Source organism: Meleagris gallopavo, chromosome 2 (genome assembly GCF_905368555.1).
Source record: "Meleagris gallopavo chromosome 2, MGAL_WU_HG_1.1, whole genome shotgun sequence".
NCBI lineage: Eukaryota > Metazoa > Chordata > Aves > Galliformes > Phasianidae > Meleagris > Meleagris gallopavo.
Window position 1 is genome coordinate 39,677,662 of NC_139405.1, and position 19,745 is coordinate 39,697,406.

The window sequence follows — 19,745 nt, forward strand, 5'->3', positions numbered from 1 at the left end:
ACTAATGGTCAAGGAGGTCTGCAGCTGGAGATTTCTCTCTTTCAATTTGAAGTCAATGCAATCTTACATTCATAGAATCACAGAGTCATTTGAATTGGAATGGACCTTAAAGGCCATCTAGTCCAACTCCCCTGCAGTGACCAGGGACATCTACAACTAGATCAGGTTGCTCAGAGGCCCGTCCACCCTGACCTTGAGTACTGAAAGCCATAACCCCTGCCTCTTTTCCTGCAATCATCAAGTACAAGCATGCTGTACATACATCCTCCTCAAGCATCCTCAACACAGTGAAAGAAGGATTCAAAATCTAAAGCACAGACTCAAATTCTGATGGCCTAGAAACAATACACCAAAAGGTTTAAGCACTTATTTCTGCAAGCGATTAAATGCAGAGACTTGTTCTTCTGTATAGTCCATCCACCCGGGCCACAAAAATCAATGTAATTTCATGGCATATGTGGCACACCTCACACAGAGCTGCTGTTCCAAGTCCCTTTCTTCAACTTTGCCAGTCCTTGCCAGCAAGGAAGAGCCCAAGGTCTGTGTGAGGACTACTCATCAGCACCACAACATTTCCTACAAGGAATCCCCCAAGTGCTTCACAGTCTCCACTTAAAAGCTAATGACTGAAGGTTATTTAAGAAGGTCTCTGCTCCCAAAAAGCAAAAGCTGTCTCTTCCGTGTGGCTGATATCCAAGCTTTTCTGCCTCTTTGCCATTGCATTTCCTAGAGATCTGAGACCTCCCTCTATGCCCTTGCTGCAGCACTATCTCAGTCAATGTTTGCTTGTCAGAAACCCTGGTGTTGGCTCACGCCTCCTGGAGAGATCAGCCCATGCTGCTGCTCCAGCCAGAGCAACAGAATTACAGCTTCTGTGCTAGGATGAATGCTCATCTATTTCCAGACCTCCTTTCATTTTTTCATTTGTTTTCTTTTTTTTTTCAGCACTCTTTGAATACAGAGTCCCACAGTAAAAGGAGTATCTGAGAACATCCACTTTTGAGTGCTAAGTCTGTCCCTGCTCTCTTGGCTCTGTATGCGGGAATAGCAAGGCAAACAAAGAAAAGAATATCTGTCTCCACAGGGAGTATCCTGCTTCCTAAGCCTTCCAGACTTCACTACCACTGCTGTTTTTATATTAAAGACAGATTTGCTCCTTTGTATAGCCATTCTATTTCTTCAGCTGCTTGTTGCTGTGTTCACAAAAGTCTTACTTTTAAGCTATGTTTTTCTCCATTCACATTTTATTTACGTTGACTGTCTCAAAATAAAATTAAGAAAACAGACCTGCTGCGTTCATTCAATCCCACCAGCTTCTTCCATCATCTCTGATGTAATTCTTTCCTCCTCATAATGAATTGCCCTGAATATGTAGCATTTTCCTTTCCACATCAGGAATTATGTTCCTCCCTCAGGGTTAGGTTCTACTAGATCCTAAGTGCTATAACCCACCAATATAATATATATAAAATGCTATAACCCATTAATGTTTTAGTGGAAAATAAATAAATAAAAGCTTTCATATTATTAGCAAGGCCTAGAGTTTTCATAAACTACTGTTATCAAAAGCTTAGGCACCCCTGGCAAGCTAGAATGTTATTTACCTGTTGAGGAGGGAGAAAGAGATGAACATATTGCTTTGCACCACTGCTAAATACCAGATCTCATAGTTCTACCATCAGACAGAGCCAAGCCACCTCACAGAAATTTTCTGTACGGGCCTGGTTTGAAGCAGCGTAGCAGAGTTGCACACAGATGACCATAGTCCTGCTCATTGGGCACTGACCAGAAATGAATGTTGGCCATATTAAAATCCTTTCACTGACCTTAGGTAAGTGCTCTCCAACCTGGGGTATCACAAGCCCAGAGAGCACACATGGCAATCCATACTAGTGCAGGAAGAAAATATTTTTTGTATTAAGTAATAAAAATCTAAATAGTATTTATTTCATCTATCCTATCTCATCCTTTTTTAATTTCTATTTTTGAGTACATTTCGTAGTCTACATTATTTACTAGCACAGTAGCATACATGTACAATTTACAGATAAATATACATCAAAAAACTTCTACTGATAAAGGTGGACAACTGAACAACTTTGGAGACCATTGCTTTAGAGTACTCCAGTAATAAGATCCATAACTAAAGCAGCCTACCTGACTCACTCAAACGCTCACTTCAGCAGAGAGTTGAGTAGGCAATTGAATTCTATCAGTTTCAGTAAGGCCTGATGTACCACCAAAGGGTTTTATACCAGTATAACCAGTTTGCTTTGAAATGGAATTGGTTCCCTTTCTGACCCCTGGAAAACTGTTTCTCTTGTAAGAACAAAGCAGTAGTATTGCACAGAGGGACTTTTGCATTAGTCTAACAGCTCCCATGCTAGTCTGCTTATAGTATGTTACTGTATTATCATTAAAGTAGCATTGCATTCACATACAGAAAAGCTTAGGATTTAAGCATATGTTTGAGCTTTCCTAGATTCAAGACATAATGCGCTTTTTTAACACCCCCCCTTGACACTCAAATTTGACTTTGAATTTGTATTGCTGACAAATCAAAAAGATGTTCAACAGCTTTGTGTTTTTCTCTAATGGAAATAAATTTCCAGAGCACAAAGTTGTTGTGCAGTCAGACATTGAAATTATTAATCCTATAAGCAAGACTGAGCCTGCAATATGCATAATGGTAGGAAAGGAGGGAAACATCTTTCTACCATACAAATCCTCTGTAGTCATTCCCACAGCCTTATCATCATCCCTTCAGGGCCTTATGACTGTCACTCAGTAGACTGCGATGACTTTTCTCAAGCCTTGGCAAGCAGATTACAACTGATGCGTTCTTCAGGGAGCATGGGAGTTCCCTTTTAATCACTGGTCTTACTGTTATTTCTACCACTTAGACACAGATCTGATACCACATTGATTGCTGTTGTGTTTATAAAAATGGCATTTTTAAGAAGCAGTTCAGTCACACATTCAGTGGCAAGCTGTGTAACATCAGGCCTCAAAGCTGCTCATGCAGTCAAAGCAAACAAGTTATGCTTTTTGATAAACACACGAAAGGGATTGACAAGTACCTTAAAAAAAAAAAATGTCCCCCTTTGTCATTCGACAAAGGCCAAACTCATCATATACTACATAAGAGTAGGTGGAATGACTTCATGTTTGAAGTAGCTTTACTTAACCTGTGATTGTTCTTAAATCCACCTTTATTCATCACAAGAGAACAGGGCCAAGGAAGATGACAAGAGAAGAGCTATAGTTCCTGTGTCCTGTGGATTAGGAAAAGGCAAGTGAAATTCTCTCTGGAGACAAGGGAAGACTTGTGTTTGCACACATTTAATGCTTTTTACTCCAAAAGCTCAATTAAGGGGCAAAGCAGCAGCAGATATTTCATGAGATTTTCTTTAGAGTGACAACACATAATGCTGGCACAGTAGGAGTATGTGACTGTCGTTTAATAGAAAGCTCCAGACTCCAGAACTACACTGAAAGCTTTTTGCTCTTAAGAAGTGGATAGAGTTGCTTTACAGAGCTAAACAGTTTTTCCTTGGTGATTATTCATTTGGTCTTTATCTTTGTTATGTTTTACTTTAATTATCTTGATAGTTTTGATCAATTCCTGCTGATTAGCTGGAAACTCAAATACAGGCATAGGTCTGGATGCCAGTTTGCTCTTCCATACAGAGCTGCATTTCCAAGTGCTTCAGCAGCACTACTGCTGCGTAGCCTTCTTTGCTCTCATACTGCACGCTTGGGCAAGAACCTTTCCTCATTCTTCCAAGTAACCTACACAAATGTTACTATTCCTCGAGAAGCAAGTCTGCATTTCAAAGCAGAAACCAGCATGTAAAAAAAAATGCTGAGGGTATAGGTGGGGAGTTAGCTAACAACACTGCTCTTCTTTAGGGTCTCAGGCTTCAGTCTAGCCGAGACCATTTGAGGCAGGTAATCACAATAGCTTGAAGTCAAGCAAGTTTTTCTTGGGCATCAGCCCCACACTTCACTGAAATGAATGCTTGTAAGGTTAGGTATATTTGTGATAACCAAGTGTTGCTCTAAACAAGTGTTAGTGGTAGCAGTAGTACAATGTCAAGAAGAGTCCTTGAAGACATAGTAAAATTAAAAAAAAAAAAAAAAAAGAGCTTGAAGACATTGCTTAGCAAAGACCTTACTTTCTCTTCTCCTAAGTTACAGGCAAGGCAATTTATTCCAGCTGTCTACAGCAGTGATCAGAGAAAGCAAAATTTCAAATGAATGCTTTAGGAAGCATTTATGCTCCATCAGTATAATTATTTAGGACACGGAACAACAGTGAGTTCAGCTAAACTTAAGAGGAAAAGGAAAGCAACAGACACCAATGCTATTTATACCTTTTTTTTTTTTAAATAGATGTCACTTGCTTTTGACTACTTCCTCCTGCTTCTGGAATCAATGTCCAAGCGATGACAGGCTCAGGTAGTTGTGCAAGCAAGGGAAGAAAGCATTGGGAACTCAATCCACACCCTTGCCCATACATTGAGGGAAGAGACGGGAGAATATTTCTTAACTGCTCAGTGCAATGAATTTGAGCTATCACATAGTGCATTAGCCTCTAAATTTCTAGGATCTTGTACTGGGCAGCAGCATTACAGATGCTTAGCATTACAGACACCTCAATCCAACTAATATGCTGGCTCAGAACTCCAGGCTGAGGCAGCAGACACCTCAAAGCTCAGCCTTCATCCAAAAAGGTCAGTTAAGCATGGGATAACCAAAGCCACAGAAAAACACCATTCTGATTAGATATGACACTCAAATTTTGCTGAGCTGCATGAAGTGTTAACAGGCTGAAAGGAATGCTAAGTTTGATGCTGTGGTGGGTGTGACAGTTGTTCACATATTGCATCTCCCACACTCAGATCTCAAACATCAGCTGTAGCAGATGTCAGCGAGCAATGTGATCTAGGGGCATGTGGCCATATTGCTGTATACTAGAAGTACCAGCTGCCATCTTTATGGACATAAGAACAGGCAGAGCCTGCATTCACATGACTTCATCACAACATCAACTGGCTTTTTCATAGAATCATTAAGGCTAGAAAAGACCACAAAGATCATCAAATCCAACCATCAACCCATCACCACCATGCCCACTGATCATGTCCCTCAGCACCACATATTTGCTGCAAGACAGGCTCTTCTCACTACAAGTTTGCTGTCTAATAAGAATAGAATTTGAGCAAACTACCTCTAAGCAGGGGCATTTCCAAGTGCTCTCATCATCTATTTTTGCATGAGGTAAGTGAGAACTCAGTATCTGGAGGACCTTTGCCTTCTCCTCCCATAGGAATGGACCTTGCTACATGACAGAGCAAAAAAAAAAAAAAAAAAAGAAAAAAGAAAAAAAAAAGAAATACATAAAAAGCTTGAATTACTAAGAAGCAAAACATGAACAATGAATTCCTGCCCCAGACTACCTGCAATTATTTTAACATGGACAGTGGAGACATGGAATCCAGCAGAGCTCAGAATAATAAAAAAGGAAGTTCATAATGAGTAAAAATATGATGCTAAAATGTGAAGGATTAGCAAGATCTATATTAAGGTGTAGGAGAAATGGTCATTTTTATGACAGCAAAGGATTTTCTAGAAAGAGAAACAGTTAGAGAAACTAAATGCTGTATCAGAGAAGAGAAGGTTAGGAAAAGGTTATAGTACAGATTAAAAGGATTCACTAGCAATGGAAAGTTTCAAAGTAAAAGTTTTGAAAACCTTTTGTTATACTTGTTTCCTAGCTCCTTTTCTGATTAAAGCATTGCACTAAAGCATTCTCCCTTTAGCTGCCCATTTCAGCTTGAAAAGAAAAAAAAAATCTCATCTCCCTTTTATTTCAGGAAGAAAGCCGACATTAGAACAATTGGTAGCACACTGCTCAATGTCAAGCTCCTCGAGGTCAACACTGAGACCCTTTCTCTCCCTTTAGAGTCAGCCTTTCAGCAAAAGACCTAAAGAGAAGGCATCATTTGTATTTTAAAATTTGACTTGCTCAATTTCTGTGTCTGCTCATAAAATGTTATCAAATGTTTCTACTTCACATACAGCATCACAAATAGGTGCTTTTAGGAAAAAAATGCTCATTTAGTTTCTTGTCATTAATTCAATGAGTGACATTCAACAGTTAAGAGAACAGAAGTAAGAATTAAAAACTGATTTAATCTCAGCAGCAGCATTACCAGTGTAAGTACATATTAAATTCCTAGAATCTTTCATTTCTGGGGCCCAGTTTTACAGCACCATTTAAAAAAAGTATCCATAGTTGAATATTTTACACCCACCATCTGCCCCAGCAAGCAAGTAGCTTTCAGATTTGCACTTACAGAGTTCCAAGTGGTTCATATTTATCCCAGCCTAGTGGAATTAGGGAATTAGATACCTCTGGCTACATTCCTGCAGCTCCTAATCAGAAACAGCTGTGTCTTATACAGAAAGAGCTAGAAGGCATTTTTGCAAAATAAAATGGAGAAAAAGGGGATGAAGAAATAAGTAAGGTCAGGGAATTATTCAGGACACAAATTCATGATAAGCTAGGTGTGATTCAGCTGTCAAGGCAAGGATTTTGCCCTGGTTTTCAAGACAACTAATAAGATTCATCAGAGGATAAGTTTCACGAGTCTGAGGGCAGGACAGCACAAGCTACAATGCCTGCAGCGGAAACAAAAACATAAATAATTAAAATGTTGCAAGTTAGTTAATATTTTTGGTCTTATTCCTCAAATACTAGTAACCTCATAACAAGATCCAAAGTCAATCCAAGTTCAAGGTAACAGCCTAAGCTAAAACAAACAAAAAAACACCCAACAAGTACAATCTAAGAGGAAGAAGAAACCTGGTAAATTTAAGCTTGTTACTCTCATCTCAAGATTTCTTCAAGATTGAACAGATTTGAGTGGAAAGAATAAACACCATAGGCACTGAGACAAATTCAGAGCAGTATTACTCACTTGTATCATAGACAAGATACCCTACAATTTCATACTTGAGCTATATGTCAGGAAAGGAGACCAACCTAAGCAAAATAATATTCTTCGCAAGATGAAACAACTTTGCAAAGCTCACAAAGAAGTGAGGAAACAACCTTCTGAGAAACCATACACATTCTTTGTCTTTCCTTGTCAAGACACCTATTCCATGGTCATCAATTACTGCAGGTGATATGTCCTTAGTTGGGCATATTACAGACCTGTGCCTGTCCTCACACTTTACAGTAGTATTCTTGGTATTTTACCTACAAGGAGGGTCTTCATACCTCAAGAGAGTCATAGACAAAAGTAACAGGCACTACTGAATGACACGACAACTAAAAGATTCCCAGGTGCTGTGAGGATACCAATACAACTATTTGAGTAATGCTGTATCCAAAAACTAGTTTTTAAATATACAAAATGAGGCCTAGAATTAATCACTTGAGTAGAGATACAGTATACATTGACATAAAACTCATTACCCTAGCATGTGATAGAGACAGCAATACTCCGAGTAACAGGCATATAAGCTTGGGCCACTGTACTGGAGAAGGAGGAAAGGGAGAGGTTCACCCTAACAGATGAGAAGGCTTTCTGTGAGCACACAACTCCTTCCTGCAAGATATACAGCTTCACCCCATACCCAAAGCCGAGGCCAACGATGCGAATAGCAAGTCTTTTGCATAGCACTCCAACATACAGCTTGCCACTGAGCAGCTTTCCTAGTGTATACATCTATCTTAACCATTTGTAAAACAGCAGAAAAGAGTGCTGCAAGGGACATGAGAAGTCATTTAATCCAAGTCTCAACCAGAGATTGGTATACATACTAAGTGTCAATCTATTACAACAGGTTAGTACAGCTTGTTCTTAGGTTTCCAGAGACAAACCAAGTCTGCTGCAGTATTACACTGGCTGAGAGTTTCTATCATGATTGATTTAATTCTCCGCCAATTCAGCTTAAGCCTGTTATTCCTTGTATTCAATTTCCATAGCAGATAAGGCAGATAATGCCCTTTTCTACAATAGCCTTTATTTATCCACATGGCCACTTAGTTTATAAACAGAATACTGAAACATGGTCCAGTTGGTAGATTTTCTCCTTCTTGATTCTCTCTCTCTTCACATTTGGCTGTTTACCTCTCACCTGGGGTGGTGACCGAGTCTCACATTCTCCTAAATGGCAAGTCAGTCTCATCACAAATCTTGTAAGCTTTTCTGTTTAAATATTTGAGTATGTTTGTCTTTTCACAAAAATATGACAGAGTCACATTCATCTTGTGCTCAGTTTCATCCTCCTGTTCCCTTTCTATCTAAAAGCTTCTTCCCCTTCCCCTCCATTTTGCATTTTCACTGTTAATCACTGGTGCCTTCACACTATCTGTTTCTCACTTGCACTGTACCCTTGCACTCTCCTGGGCTATTTCAGGATGTCAAGACTGCATGAATTCTGAACCTGTCCTCCAGTGTACACAGAAGTGCTCCCAGTTTTGTTTTATCTAAAAGTTTAATGAACAAATTCAGTAAGTTCACCTCCATTAAGGAAGGCAGTTACAAATTTTCAGAAAACAAAGTAATTTTTCCATCGAAATACTTAAGCTTTAGCCAAATCTTCATACCATGTTTTCAGAGATACTGACTCAGGCCTTATCAAATTTAAATGGAAACAGTTTCAGTAACAAATTTAGTGAGAATGCCATCTAGCCCCCACCAGGTATCTAACGGATCAGCTGTTGGTGCATCTGCTCCTTCTCACCCTCAAATTTCAATCTCTGCAAGAAGGTGTTTGCCATGATTGATATAATGTAATGCAAAGCACTCCGCAGAAATCAGAGCTAATAATACCAAGATGGCTCCTGCCTTAAGAAGATACCTTTGATTCACTGTAGGAAGGGAGGAGACAAGTCTGGCAGGAACACAACAACAGTTGTAGTTCTTCAGCTTCAGATAGTTCCTAACCACATGCAAGCACTCCAGGCACCAAAAGCATCAGCTGATACCTTGTTTCATATACAACAAATAGCACAGGTAATTTTATAGAGAACAAACTTGCAGAGCACCTGCAAAATAGGCAGGTACTGAAGACATGCCCCAGACCCTTCAGGTCTGGAACCAGGCTCTCCATGACTGAGGAGAGGCTGGGTACGGGCAGCCAGAGTCACATGGGCAGAGAAAGGAGCCCACAGAGCAGCCCGTATGTGATCTGGAAGAGCTGCACAAACAAGAAGTGCCAAATTCCTTCCCACCTCTTCTTCTGCAGAAGAGACATTTCAGCAAAAGCAAAGACTTTATTCAGAGTTTGTTTCAAGGAACTATCTTAGGGGTACTGACAGATCGAACTGTTCCTACGGCCCAGTATCTCAGGTCATCCCCCAGCATGGCTGGGTTACACTTCCCACAGCTTCACCTGGCCATGGGTTTCCCTGCCCAGGTGCTCCTGGCTGTGCGAGAGTGGGTCCCAGTTGCCAGGACCTGCACTGGTAGAGAGACCAACTATTGTAGACAACCTGTGATGTCAGTTAAGTCAAGCCACTACCCAGCAGTTCAGAAGCAGGTAAAGGTCTCTTCTGAAGGGATAAAGGGCCATTCCTTATCAGATGCAGCCTCCTCAAGTAGAAAGAGCAACATGTAGTTTATGCCAAAAGCCACCACTCTTTTCTGAATGAGATTAGCAACACACTCAAAGGCTTTTTTCCTTATTCTTTTTTTTTTTTTTTAATTTATTTTTAAATACACTATTTGCAGGAAAGCTAACACCGTGGAAGAAACCACAAATCGACTTGGAGCGCTCGAAGGCCCTCCAAGTCTTAGTGCTTCATTTCTCTTAGTCTCAAAGAAGATAACAAGAGGTAATTAATGCAGATCTTACTAAACTTCATACTTCGTGTTTCACTTCATCTCAAACTTTCCCTGCCTGTGGGAGATTTGGAGATTCATGATCTTTGAGGTCCCTTCCAACCCAGGCCATTCTGTGATTCTGTAACCAATGGCTACATGATAGGACAAAGTTTTATATTAAAAAAAAACCTATGATACCCTAGAAATGGGAGAAAGTCTTCAGTTTAAAGAGGCCTTCTCATTCCATGATCCATTCTAGTAACACACTGCTTTGAATGATTAAATAAGAATTTATATTCACACATGTTCTTACATCCATCATAGCATGAAAGATGTAAGAGCATTTCATGCTTTTCAAGACCAGATTGGGAACCTATGAACCCAATCCAAAGATAACTCATTTTTTCCAGGCCACTGCAGCAAGGCAGTGATCCACCACCTTGACCTCTAGTGAAGGCTGCCTATTTCTTGCCTTGCAATAGCAATCCAGTTAAACTGTTCAGCCCCAGTACTGACAGAACAAGTGATACTAGAATCCCCACCCCAATTACCACAAACCACATGCATAAAAGCATGCATGAGTTTCAATATATGTAACTCCTTCAAAGTAATTTTTCAAGGCATTAACTGACAAGATTACCAGTACCCAAGCCTAGTCTGCATTCTGCAAGCAGAGAGCATCATAACAATGATGACAGCTACACGTCCACAGCAACACACAGATCCCAGACTACACAGCTCCAGATGCTTCCCAGTGGGAAGTCAGCCAGCATTTACCACTCAAAAAAAAATGCATGACTATCCACACAATGGATAGACAAATTTTCCAAACCAGTGAAAGAAGAAAGATACTCTCTTTTCATGCTGCAATTTAATCTATTTCATACACACCCACCTCTCTGCCATATGTAATCACAAATGAATCACAGTTATAACAGCATCTGCTTGAAGTCTGTTTTCTGTTCTTTCTCCCCTTCCCCTCCAAAAAAAAAAAAACCCAACAACCAACAAAACCATTTGTACCTGCTGACGGGCCCACTGTATCTTTCATCTCAGTCCAGTAATCTTTTTGTTCAAAACAACTTCTTTCCCCCACCCATATAGACATAAAATACTCTTTGCTTCGGTGACTCCTATTTATCCTTCTCTGACAAGATTTTTGCATCTTTACAGTGTCATACATCAACCATACTTCAGTTTTACCAGTTCTCAACTGCATAGCTAAAGCCTCGTATTGCTGTGTTTGTTCTTTAGCCTTCTTAATGGAAAATATTGTTTGTTAGTAGAAATCATATGAATCCACATGATGTCCAGGAGAGCAAAATTGAAAGCAAGTCTTCTATCAGGTACCATTAATATCAGTCATCTTCACAGAAAATCAGGGGTGATAATTCAGAAATATTTATATAAGGCCAGCACTAGCTACAGAGCCCTCTAAAACTGTTTCCCTGCAGTCCTTCACTCTTGAAGCTATGGCTTCATTTTTACAAGATCCATTCAGTTACTTATCTGTTCATTTTCAGATAGAGACTGTGGCTGATTAACATCCTGTTTGAATTGGGAGGTTGGATAAGTTCCTAGAAAGGATGCCTTGCCACATAGAAGTGAGATGTCAAATGGTAGTGTTCTCATACATCTGTCTTATGCATTCCTTTGGAGTCAATCTGTTCTATTTTCTAATAACATGCAGAAATTTTGGCAGTATTAGGAAGGATAAGGTATTCTAGGGACTATATTCCTCTGACCTCTAGATAAGATGTAAAACTGCACCCATGATTATCTTCCCTTTGAGAAGCACATTTCCAAACTGCTAAATCCATCTGCTCCAAGTTTTTGGAAGACAAGCATGGGAGGAAAACTATAGAAAACACCTAAACAAACAAGTGCACGTAAGACAAATTTCCCCCTTCTACAGAATCCAGGACAGCTTCTTGTGGCCCAGCAGTCTATACATAATAAGCAAGTCAACTCAGCTATTAGCAGCCTCATTAGTCTCAGGAGAGAGGCCAGTTTCCTCCAAGGCTGACTTGGAGGTAAGCAAACAAGGGAAGTTGTCAGCATCACAGAAACAGTACAGCAAGCAAGTGGACGTGACTATTTGTAGGAAGTAACCTATTTCTTTGAAATGACCCCATAAATAACAGCAAGGGGAAAGGATTCATTTGATGCAGTACAAAAATCAAGAAGTAAATAAGTTTTTCCCTTGTAGACGTTCAGTCAGTGTCTATAAGAAGACATGAATTTGCAAGCATTTATATATCTTCATGTCTCAAGTACTGACCAGAACTGGCTCTCTGTATAAAAGCAAAGAATAGGTACTTCTGTGAAATTTATCAGTAGTATTTTATTCACAAAATATATGCTCAATCACAGAGTTATGCACAAAAGGATGGAAACATGGCTAAATTGCAGTAAATTTTAGAATTAAGGCGGCTGTCATGAACTTGTATTACAGTGATGATGGAAGCAGGAAAGTGTGTTCTAAAACCATATAGAAAGCATATTTAGGTTTCATAAGAGGTATGATGTATTAAGCCCTTGCATAATTCACAACTTTAGCAAAACATCAAACCTTTAAGTCATTCAGTAAATGATCTGGAAAATTGTAATGTACATCTTTCTGATGTATTTATCATACCACATAGCAACATCACAAAACATCCAGGAAGCTATAAATAACTTCTACTTAGAATGCAAGAACAGCTCATACAGATATGCCATTTTCCATGGTTAAGCAAGTCAAAAGCAGCTAATTCTGATGACAGAAGTAAGCAATAACATGACACAGAGGCACTTCAACTTGCAGTCAGAAAATCTGGCCCAGATATTTCTCAAGTAGAATACTTCATAAGCAACTAAATAGCTTTTATAGGTTTTCTTATACCTCTGGAATCCGTAGGTATTGTCCTCAATTGAGTAAGATGAAAGCCTTCAGATTCATTTCAGGACTTGAACCAAGATGATCAGTGTTGTTAGATGGCAGCATGAATGTGGCCATCTTTTACAGCCCAGACTGACCCAAGAACTCTTTGTCCTGTCTGCCTGCTGCTGGAATACTGTCTTTTCATCTGCCTTCCCATACAAGAGCATGCACACTGCATCTCTCCCTACAACTCTGATTTACAATTAAAGATACTCAAATCTGAAAGCCTCTCCCTTTCTATCTTGTTCCTTTCCTCTCTATGGTTATTTAACTTCAGCTGAATTATTTAGCTCTGCTAATATTGTTCCCAACACAGGTCAAATGAACAACTCTGTGCTATACCAGTATCTATTATACTGTGAGATTCACTGCTGACTAGCATGAAGGAACTAAATTTTTGTTGTTTAGCATTCCTGAAACAACAACAATGAAAGAATTCCAAAGAGTGAAGTCCTACCAGCTGACACACAAAGAGGCACTTGTGAATCACCATAAGGAAAAAAAAAACAACAAACAAACAAAAAAAAAACCCAACTTTTACTGGAAAAGTGGTCACACGCTGGAACAGGTTGCCCAGAGAGGCTGGAGTATCCTGCTCCTGGAAATATTAAAATCCCAATTGCTTACAGCCTTGCAAAAACTGCTCTAGCTGACCATGCTTTGAGTAGGAGATGTTAGACTAGAAGATCTTGAGAAGTTCCTTCCAACCTCAACTGCTCTTTGATACTGTGATCTTCACTTGCTGAACTGAAGGGGCACTGGCTGCATCTTTTCTTACTAGTTAACCCAAAATCAAGGAAACGTATCACACCAGTTTTACATATTTCAGACTTAAAAAAGCCTCTCCAGTATATGCTTTGGAAGTATTCCTACTACTGAACAGGATAGTTAAATGACCAAGCTTAATGTAATGTAATACCCTTTTATTTAAGCAAAGCTGCTGAAATATAAGTATGTAAGATTAAAGAGAAGTTTGTGAAACAGATCACTTGCCTAGACCACTGGAAAGAAAATACCACTCAAACCAAGTACTAAAGACTGTTTTACTCAGAAGCTGTTGCAGATGAAGCTATATCTAGTTGGCTCCCAGAAGATGCATGAAGTAGACAGTTCACTACTTCAATTTAGAGCTATCCCTTGCTTCTCTAACAGTAGCTGGAACATGCTATTATCCTGTATGCAGGCTCATTTCGTAAATGCAACCTTCCTTGAGCAGATCTTCTCTCATATGCTAGCCATCATGGAATAAGTGACTATTTCCCATCACGCAGCCTTTTGGAAAAAATTACTCTCCTAAAAAGTATATTAAAAGTTACTTCAAATATTCATTTAAACCTTTTCTAGGTAACCAGGGGAGCCTGACTGCCAGACATGGACTATGCAACTTCTTGAGTGCAAGCTGTTCTACTGGAGTGTGTTCTCCAAAGATATCTTACAGCACATTTTGTGTTTGACAAATACTCTGGAAGCCCATAAAAAGCTATGCTCTCCAAATGCAACCTGCTGAGGAGGAGCTGTCTCAAACTGTCAGTAAGGAACAGCCTTTACATTTTGTCCTTGAGTTTAGGTCTAAGAACCCAAGGTCTAAGGTTTCGGAGAACACAAAAATGAAGAAAACAGTAGCACTGATTGGCTGTAACTTCAAGGATTTCAGCAATAATTTTTAATCAGACTTCCCTGCTACTGCTGTCATCCTAAAACATGATCTCTAACAACAGGATCGCTTTTACATCTAAGAGCCAATTTTCTAGTTATTGGATATATAGATATGGAGAGCATTAAACTCTAGGGACACAGTATCAGCTACCCAATTCAGGAACATCGAGATGCAGTAATACAAGGATATTTGTATTTCTAGGACCTCCAAGAAGAAAGACCAAAAGCAATAGTGCCCATGTTTTACAGAAAATTTCCTGGTCAGATTACTACGCAAACAGAGGAAAGCACTACTCAAAGCCACCCAACTCTTTTCACCTCTATACTTTCATTTCTCTCATCACTGAAGGATGTTCACTCTGTTCCTTTCAGGGCTACAGAGAAGAGCACTATCACTGTAGCTCCTGTTAGAGAGAGGTAACCTTAGTAGGTGGTGATCTAGGGTGATGGCAACAAACCTGCTGGAACTCAAGATGCATTTGGACAATGCTGTAATAAATAGGATTTGAACTTTGTGTGGTCTTACGTGGAGCCAAAAGTTAGACTGAATGATCTTCCTCGTTCCCTTCCAACCTAGAGTATACTGTGAAGAAACAGCACACACATTAAAATAAGTTTAAGGCAGGAGGAACCAGAAATCAAGGTTTTATATTGAGTTTCTAGCATTCACTAGCCCACAATTGAAGTAATAACAGTTGCTTTCTCCCCATTTCAATTCTACTTACCTATTGTAGTAGCATTTCCCCAGCTCACTCAGTCCTACCCTCACAGGAAGGGAAGACAGAAAATCCACCCATCCTTTCTACCAAAAGTAAAGTAGTGTTTGGGCAGAGGTCAGATCTCCTTTCCTGGATGCCCCTTTCTCCCTCTCTATAGGCCCACTTCCAAACAAATCAATTTTACCTTCCCTTCACAGTAAGGTTTGGAGAAAATGGGAAGTTCTCTCTTCAAGACAGTGAGAAGGGATATAATAAAACATGCTGAGATTCAACATTTCCTCAAGAATGTCATCATCCTTTTAAATACACATATTGACCTACCCACAAACTTGCTGGAGCCATGCACTCTTTCTCAAGGGAAAGAATTTCAGCACCTCCTATACACCTTAAATCACAGTACTCGCATCATTACTTTGAAATTTATGGCAAGCAATTGAGCTCCCTAGTTTCCTCAACTTATTTTGATCAGAGCTCATAGTGCTACTATTTATCAGTTTAAAAAACAGGGCATCACAGTATGGCTTGTATTTTCCTCAGCAACTAAAGAGAATGATTTTGCAGAATAGCTTAACTGAAAATAACACCAAGAGCCAGAAAACCATCTGTTCTAACCTCTGTGTTAGAGTTAACAGCTACCTTGGATTCCCAAAAAGGAAGTCTGATGAAGCTATTCATGTTTGTGATATTTCTTTCATAGAATCATTAAGGTTGGAAAAGGCCTGTAAGATCTAGCCAGCCGCCAGCCCATCCTCCACCATGCTCACTAACCACAGCCCTCCATGCCACATTCACACATTTGTTGAATGCCTCCAGGAACCATCTCCCTGGGCAGCCTGTTCCAATGCTTGACTACTCTTTCAGAAAAGAAATTTTTCTTTATATCCAAACCTGAACCTCCCTAGCACAAAAAAGACACTAAGCATCTACTGTTTCTATTAAATTAAACAGAAAAAAAAAACCAACAAACCCTAGTAACTGAAAATGCCTGAAGAAGGGGCAGAAAACAAGTCAGGGATATAAACAACCTATAATTAAGTGTTGTGCAGTAATGCTCTCCAGTCACTTCTCTTTCAGCACCCAAAGCTGATACAGCCCCTTCTCAGTCCATCAGAATGCAGTATGTGGGCAAGGCAGGCATCCTCATAAGTACACATAGCTACTTGAGTACAGACTGAGGGCATACTGAAATGAAACATCTTATACTGCCAGCAGCCCCCACAGCATCTGGGCCTCAGAAATACAGTAATCCTGATAACTCTAGAGACTAATTCTAGGGATAAGTACAACACTTAGTTAATACATTGAGGCTGGGAAGGGAAAGACACTAAATAATTATTTTTTAAAAAAGGAAAAAGGTAAAGCAATAGGATTTTCTGCCTCTGGTTAAAAAGACCATAAGAGTATCATAAGTGGCTATTTTTTTCTTGATAGCTTTAGCTCATTCTTATTAAGAAACTTGGATCTTTTTCTGTTCCATACCTTCCCTTTCCTAATGGGGCTGTCTCCCAAACCAAACAGCTTGACATTAGTTTGATCCTAGTCTGACTCAAAGATTTATTTCTAGAATCAATACAGCTCATGTTTCATGAGACTTCAGTTCACAAATACATTTATTTTCTGGCTGAAATCTCAGTAGAAGTATAGTAATGGAAGACCTTTGCATCATCTGAGGCCAGAAGACCATACTGAGAAGCTAATTTAAATTTTATCTCATTCAAAACTTCTTTTTAAGATCAGAACCTGGAAAGAAAAGATTCTGTCATCCAAAACTTTTTATTGAGAATAATTTGTTAGTGCTGCATGCTTGACCCTACATTTCTTTCTTGTATATTTCATTACATTTGTCCATTAGGGATAGAAAGAGGAGGTGCCATTGCAAACAACAGTTCTCTTCACGTCAGCCAAGTCCTCCTCTTCAGTGGTACTGCCTCAGTCTCCTGAGTCAGAACACTGTCCAGTGAAGTGGCAGTAGTGACAGTACAAGTATGCTTAGCATGGACCTAATTATGAGACATGCATTGACTAAAGCCAGTTGATCTACAGACCAGAATTACAAGAGTTTAGTTGTACAATGCAGTAGTTTCTGTAGTCTGGAATTAGAGTAGTCAATAAATAAGTAATCAGAGTGTACATGCTTCAGACACATCAAAGCACTACACTATCTGAACTTTTGCCAAACCAAATCATCATGCTACGAGCAGCATGCAGCATCTATTATCATCATTAAGATCAACAGAATGAAAGGGCAGCAGCAAACTCTACTCCATCTATTACTAGCAGGAAATATTCACAGCAATACCCATATGCCTATCTCAAGAGGCTTCTGCATCTGTTTCTAACAACCACAGATCAGACTCTTATTTCAAAGGAAATCTGAATTCTAGAGTTAACAGGTCAACTTAATTTTCTTTCCCAAACCAACAGTAAAATGTGAATCCCAGTTCTATTTGCTGGAATGTATATTGCTATAAAGTAATATATGAAGAAATAAGCCAGTGGAGGCATAGAGAAATTAAATGATAATGCCAAAATAACATCACACCATGAAGCCTGTGGTCCAGAATGTGATCATAGACCAATCTGCTGAGTTGAAAATCAAAGAGTTCCTTAAAGAGGCAGATCAGCTTGATATTTAAGGATATTACAGTGTTTAAAGACTTCTAGAGTTAGGGGGAAATGGCAACTTCTTTTTCACATCTGTCTGAAACATCACAGAACTCTGAACTTCAGTGCCAGCTCCACTTCACTCCCTCATCCCTAGCTACTCCCTCAGATAGGTTTCTACCCATCCCACTGCACAAATTCCAGCATACTACAACAAGTGTAGAAGCACTCACTTGCACTTACATTCTAATAAGAAAGTAAATTAAACACTGAAAAAAAAAAAAAGTGAAGACAAGCAACCCTAGGACAGACAAGCCATCCATTAGCTCAGTGGAGCCAAGCAGCACGTCTCCTTCAGAGACACAAGCACTTTATTTGAGCCTCACCCCTTTGTAACCAACGACCTGTTTTCGCAAAGCTTTTCCCCTTCACAGCCAACTCGGATGCTCGGCCGTGCCGACAGATGTGTCAGCTGACGGAAGCCAGCGGTGCAACTCGCTACGCAAGTCACCCCGCACAGCTCCGAACTGCCCGACCGCCTGCCAGTTCACCGCCCTCGGGCGCTCACTTCGGCCACGCAACACGCAGAACTCTTAGGATGAAAGAGATCGGCACGAAAAGCCTCGCAACCGGAAGGAACTCCCCTTCGCGGGCAGTGGGTCGAGCCAGCCGCTCGGCTCCTCGCGTGTCCCCACCTGTGGGCAGGGCCCTCGCAAGCGCTGCCCCGGGAGGAGCCCGCACGCAGTCCCTCAGCACCCCGCTGCTGTCCGCGCTCTGCGCCCTGAGGAAGGATGTTTGTGACTAAGCACGCACGCGGCCCGCACCCCGCACGGCAGCCTAACGGCCGGGCCGGCCTCAGGAGGCACCCGCTCCCCCGATGCCGGCTCGGCACGGCCGCACCATCGCCCAGGCCTCGCCGCCCGCCCCCGCGTACCGCTGCTATCCTTGAAGCGAGGCGGCGGGACGTCTCGCAGCGACCGCGTCCAGCCGCCCGTCTCCGCGTCCTCCTCCTCCTCCATCGGGCCCGGGCCGCCCGGCACCGCGCCGCCTCCGCCGCCGGCTTGCCGTTGCTGCTGCTGCTGCTGCCGCCGCCGCTCCGCCGGGGCCGCCGCCGGCCTGGGGACGCGACGCCGCGACGCCCTGCTCCGGGGGCACGGCCCCTCCGGGCGCCCCTCGCCCTCCTCGTCGTCCTCCTCGTCCTGGGAAGAGGCGGCGGAGCGGGAATCGGCCGAGGTGCTATAGAACGGGTTCCCGCTGCTGTCCTGGCCCGACTCCCCGAAGACGTCGTCCGAGATCTGCAGGCTCTCGTAGCGGGAGCGGGCCGCCTCCAGCAGCGACAGCGCCTTCCGCCGCGCCGGCCCGCCGCCGCCGCCCTCCGCCATCATCTCGGCCGCCGCCAGCAGCCGCCCGCGCTCCCCGCGGGCCGGCTCGGCCGGGTCCTGCGGCCGCAGGCAGCAGCCCAGCAGCAGGAGCGGCTCAGGCACGGTGGCGGGCAGGCAAGCGGATGGGCGAGCCCCGCCACCGCCGGGGCTGAGCCCTGCCTCCCGCTCCCGCCCGCACCACCCGCCCCTGTGTGTGTGCAGGGACATGGGGGGAAGGAGCCAGCTCAACATCTCCAAGTACCACATCCAGCCAATTACCGCGGCACTCCGCGCCCGGGAGGTGGGGTTATATGGGAGCCGCGGGCCAGCGCCGACCGCCTACCGGCCGCCCCTCCGCCCGCCACCGCTCCGCCCATTTAAAACCACAGCGCCGGCTGCGGGTCTGCTGCCTCTGCTCACCGCCGCCGGAAGGGGGGGACCCTCCGCCGCGCCGCCCCCGTGCACGGCCCCGGCTCCCACTTCTTCACGGCCCCGGCTCCCACTGCACGGCCTCGCCTCCCAGCACGAGCCCGCCGCGCCGCCGCCGGCCCGCTGCGGGGTCCGTCCAGGCTGGAGCTGTCCGCCCGGCCCGGTGCTGAAGAGGGCCCCGCAGGAACGGTGACATTTGTTGAGCACC

The 19,745-nt window shown here is 42.3% G+C and overlaps 1 protein-coding gene across 2 annotated transcripts in view; it reads right to left on the reverse strand.

Moving 5' to 3' along the window:
* Nucleotides 1-19,416, reverse strand: part of PGBD5 (piggyBac transposable element derived 5) — a 73,445-nt gene extending 54,029 nt beyond the window's left edge. For both annotated transcript variants that reach the window (XM_085219767.1, XM_085219766.1), the window contains exon 1: nucleotides 18,682-19,416. In XM_085219767.1, the coding sequence (XP_085075893.1) occupies nucleotides 18,682-19,375 (694 nt within the window). In that variant the 5' untranslated portion in view covers nucleotides 19,376-19,416. The remainder of the gene's footprint in view (nucleotides 1-18,681) is intronic.
* Nucleotides 19,417-19,745: the final 329 nt, after the last annotated feature.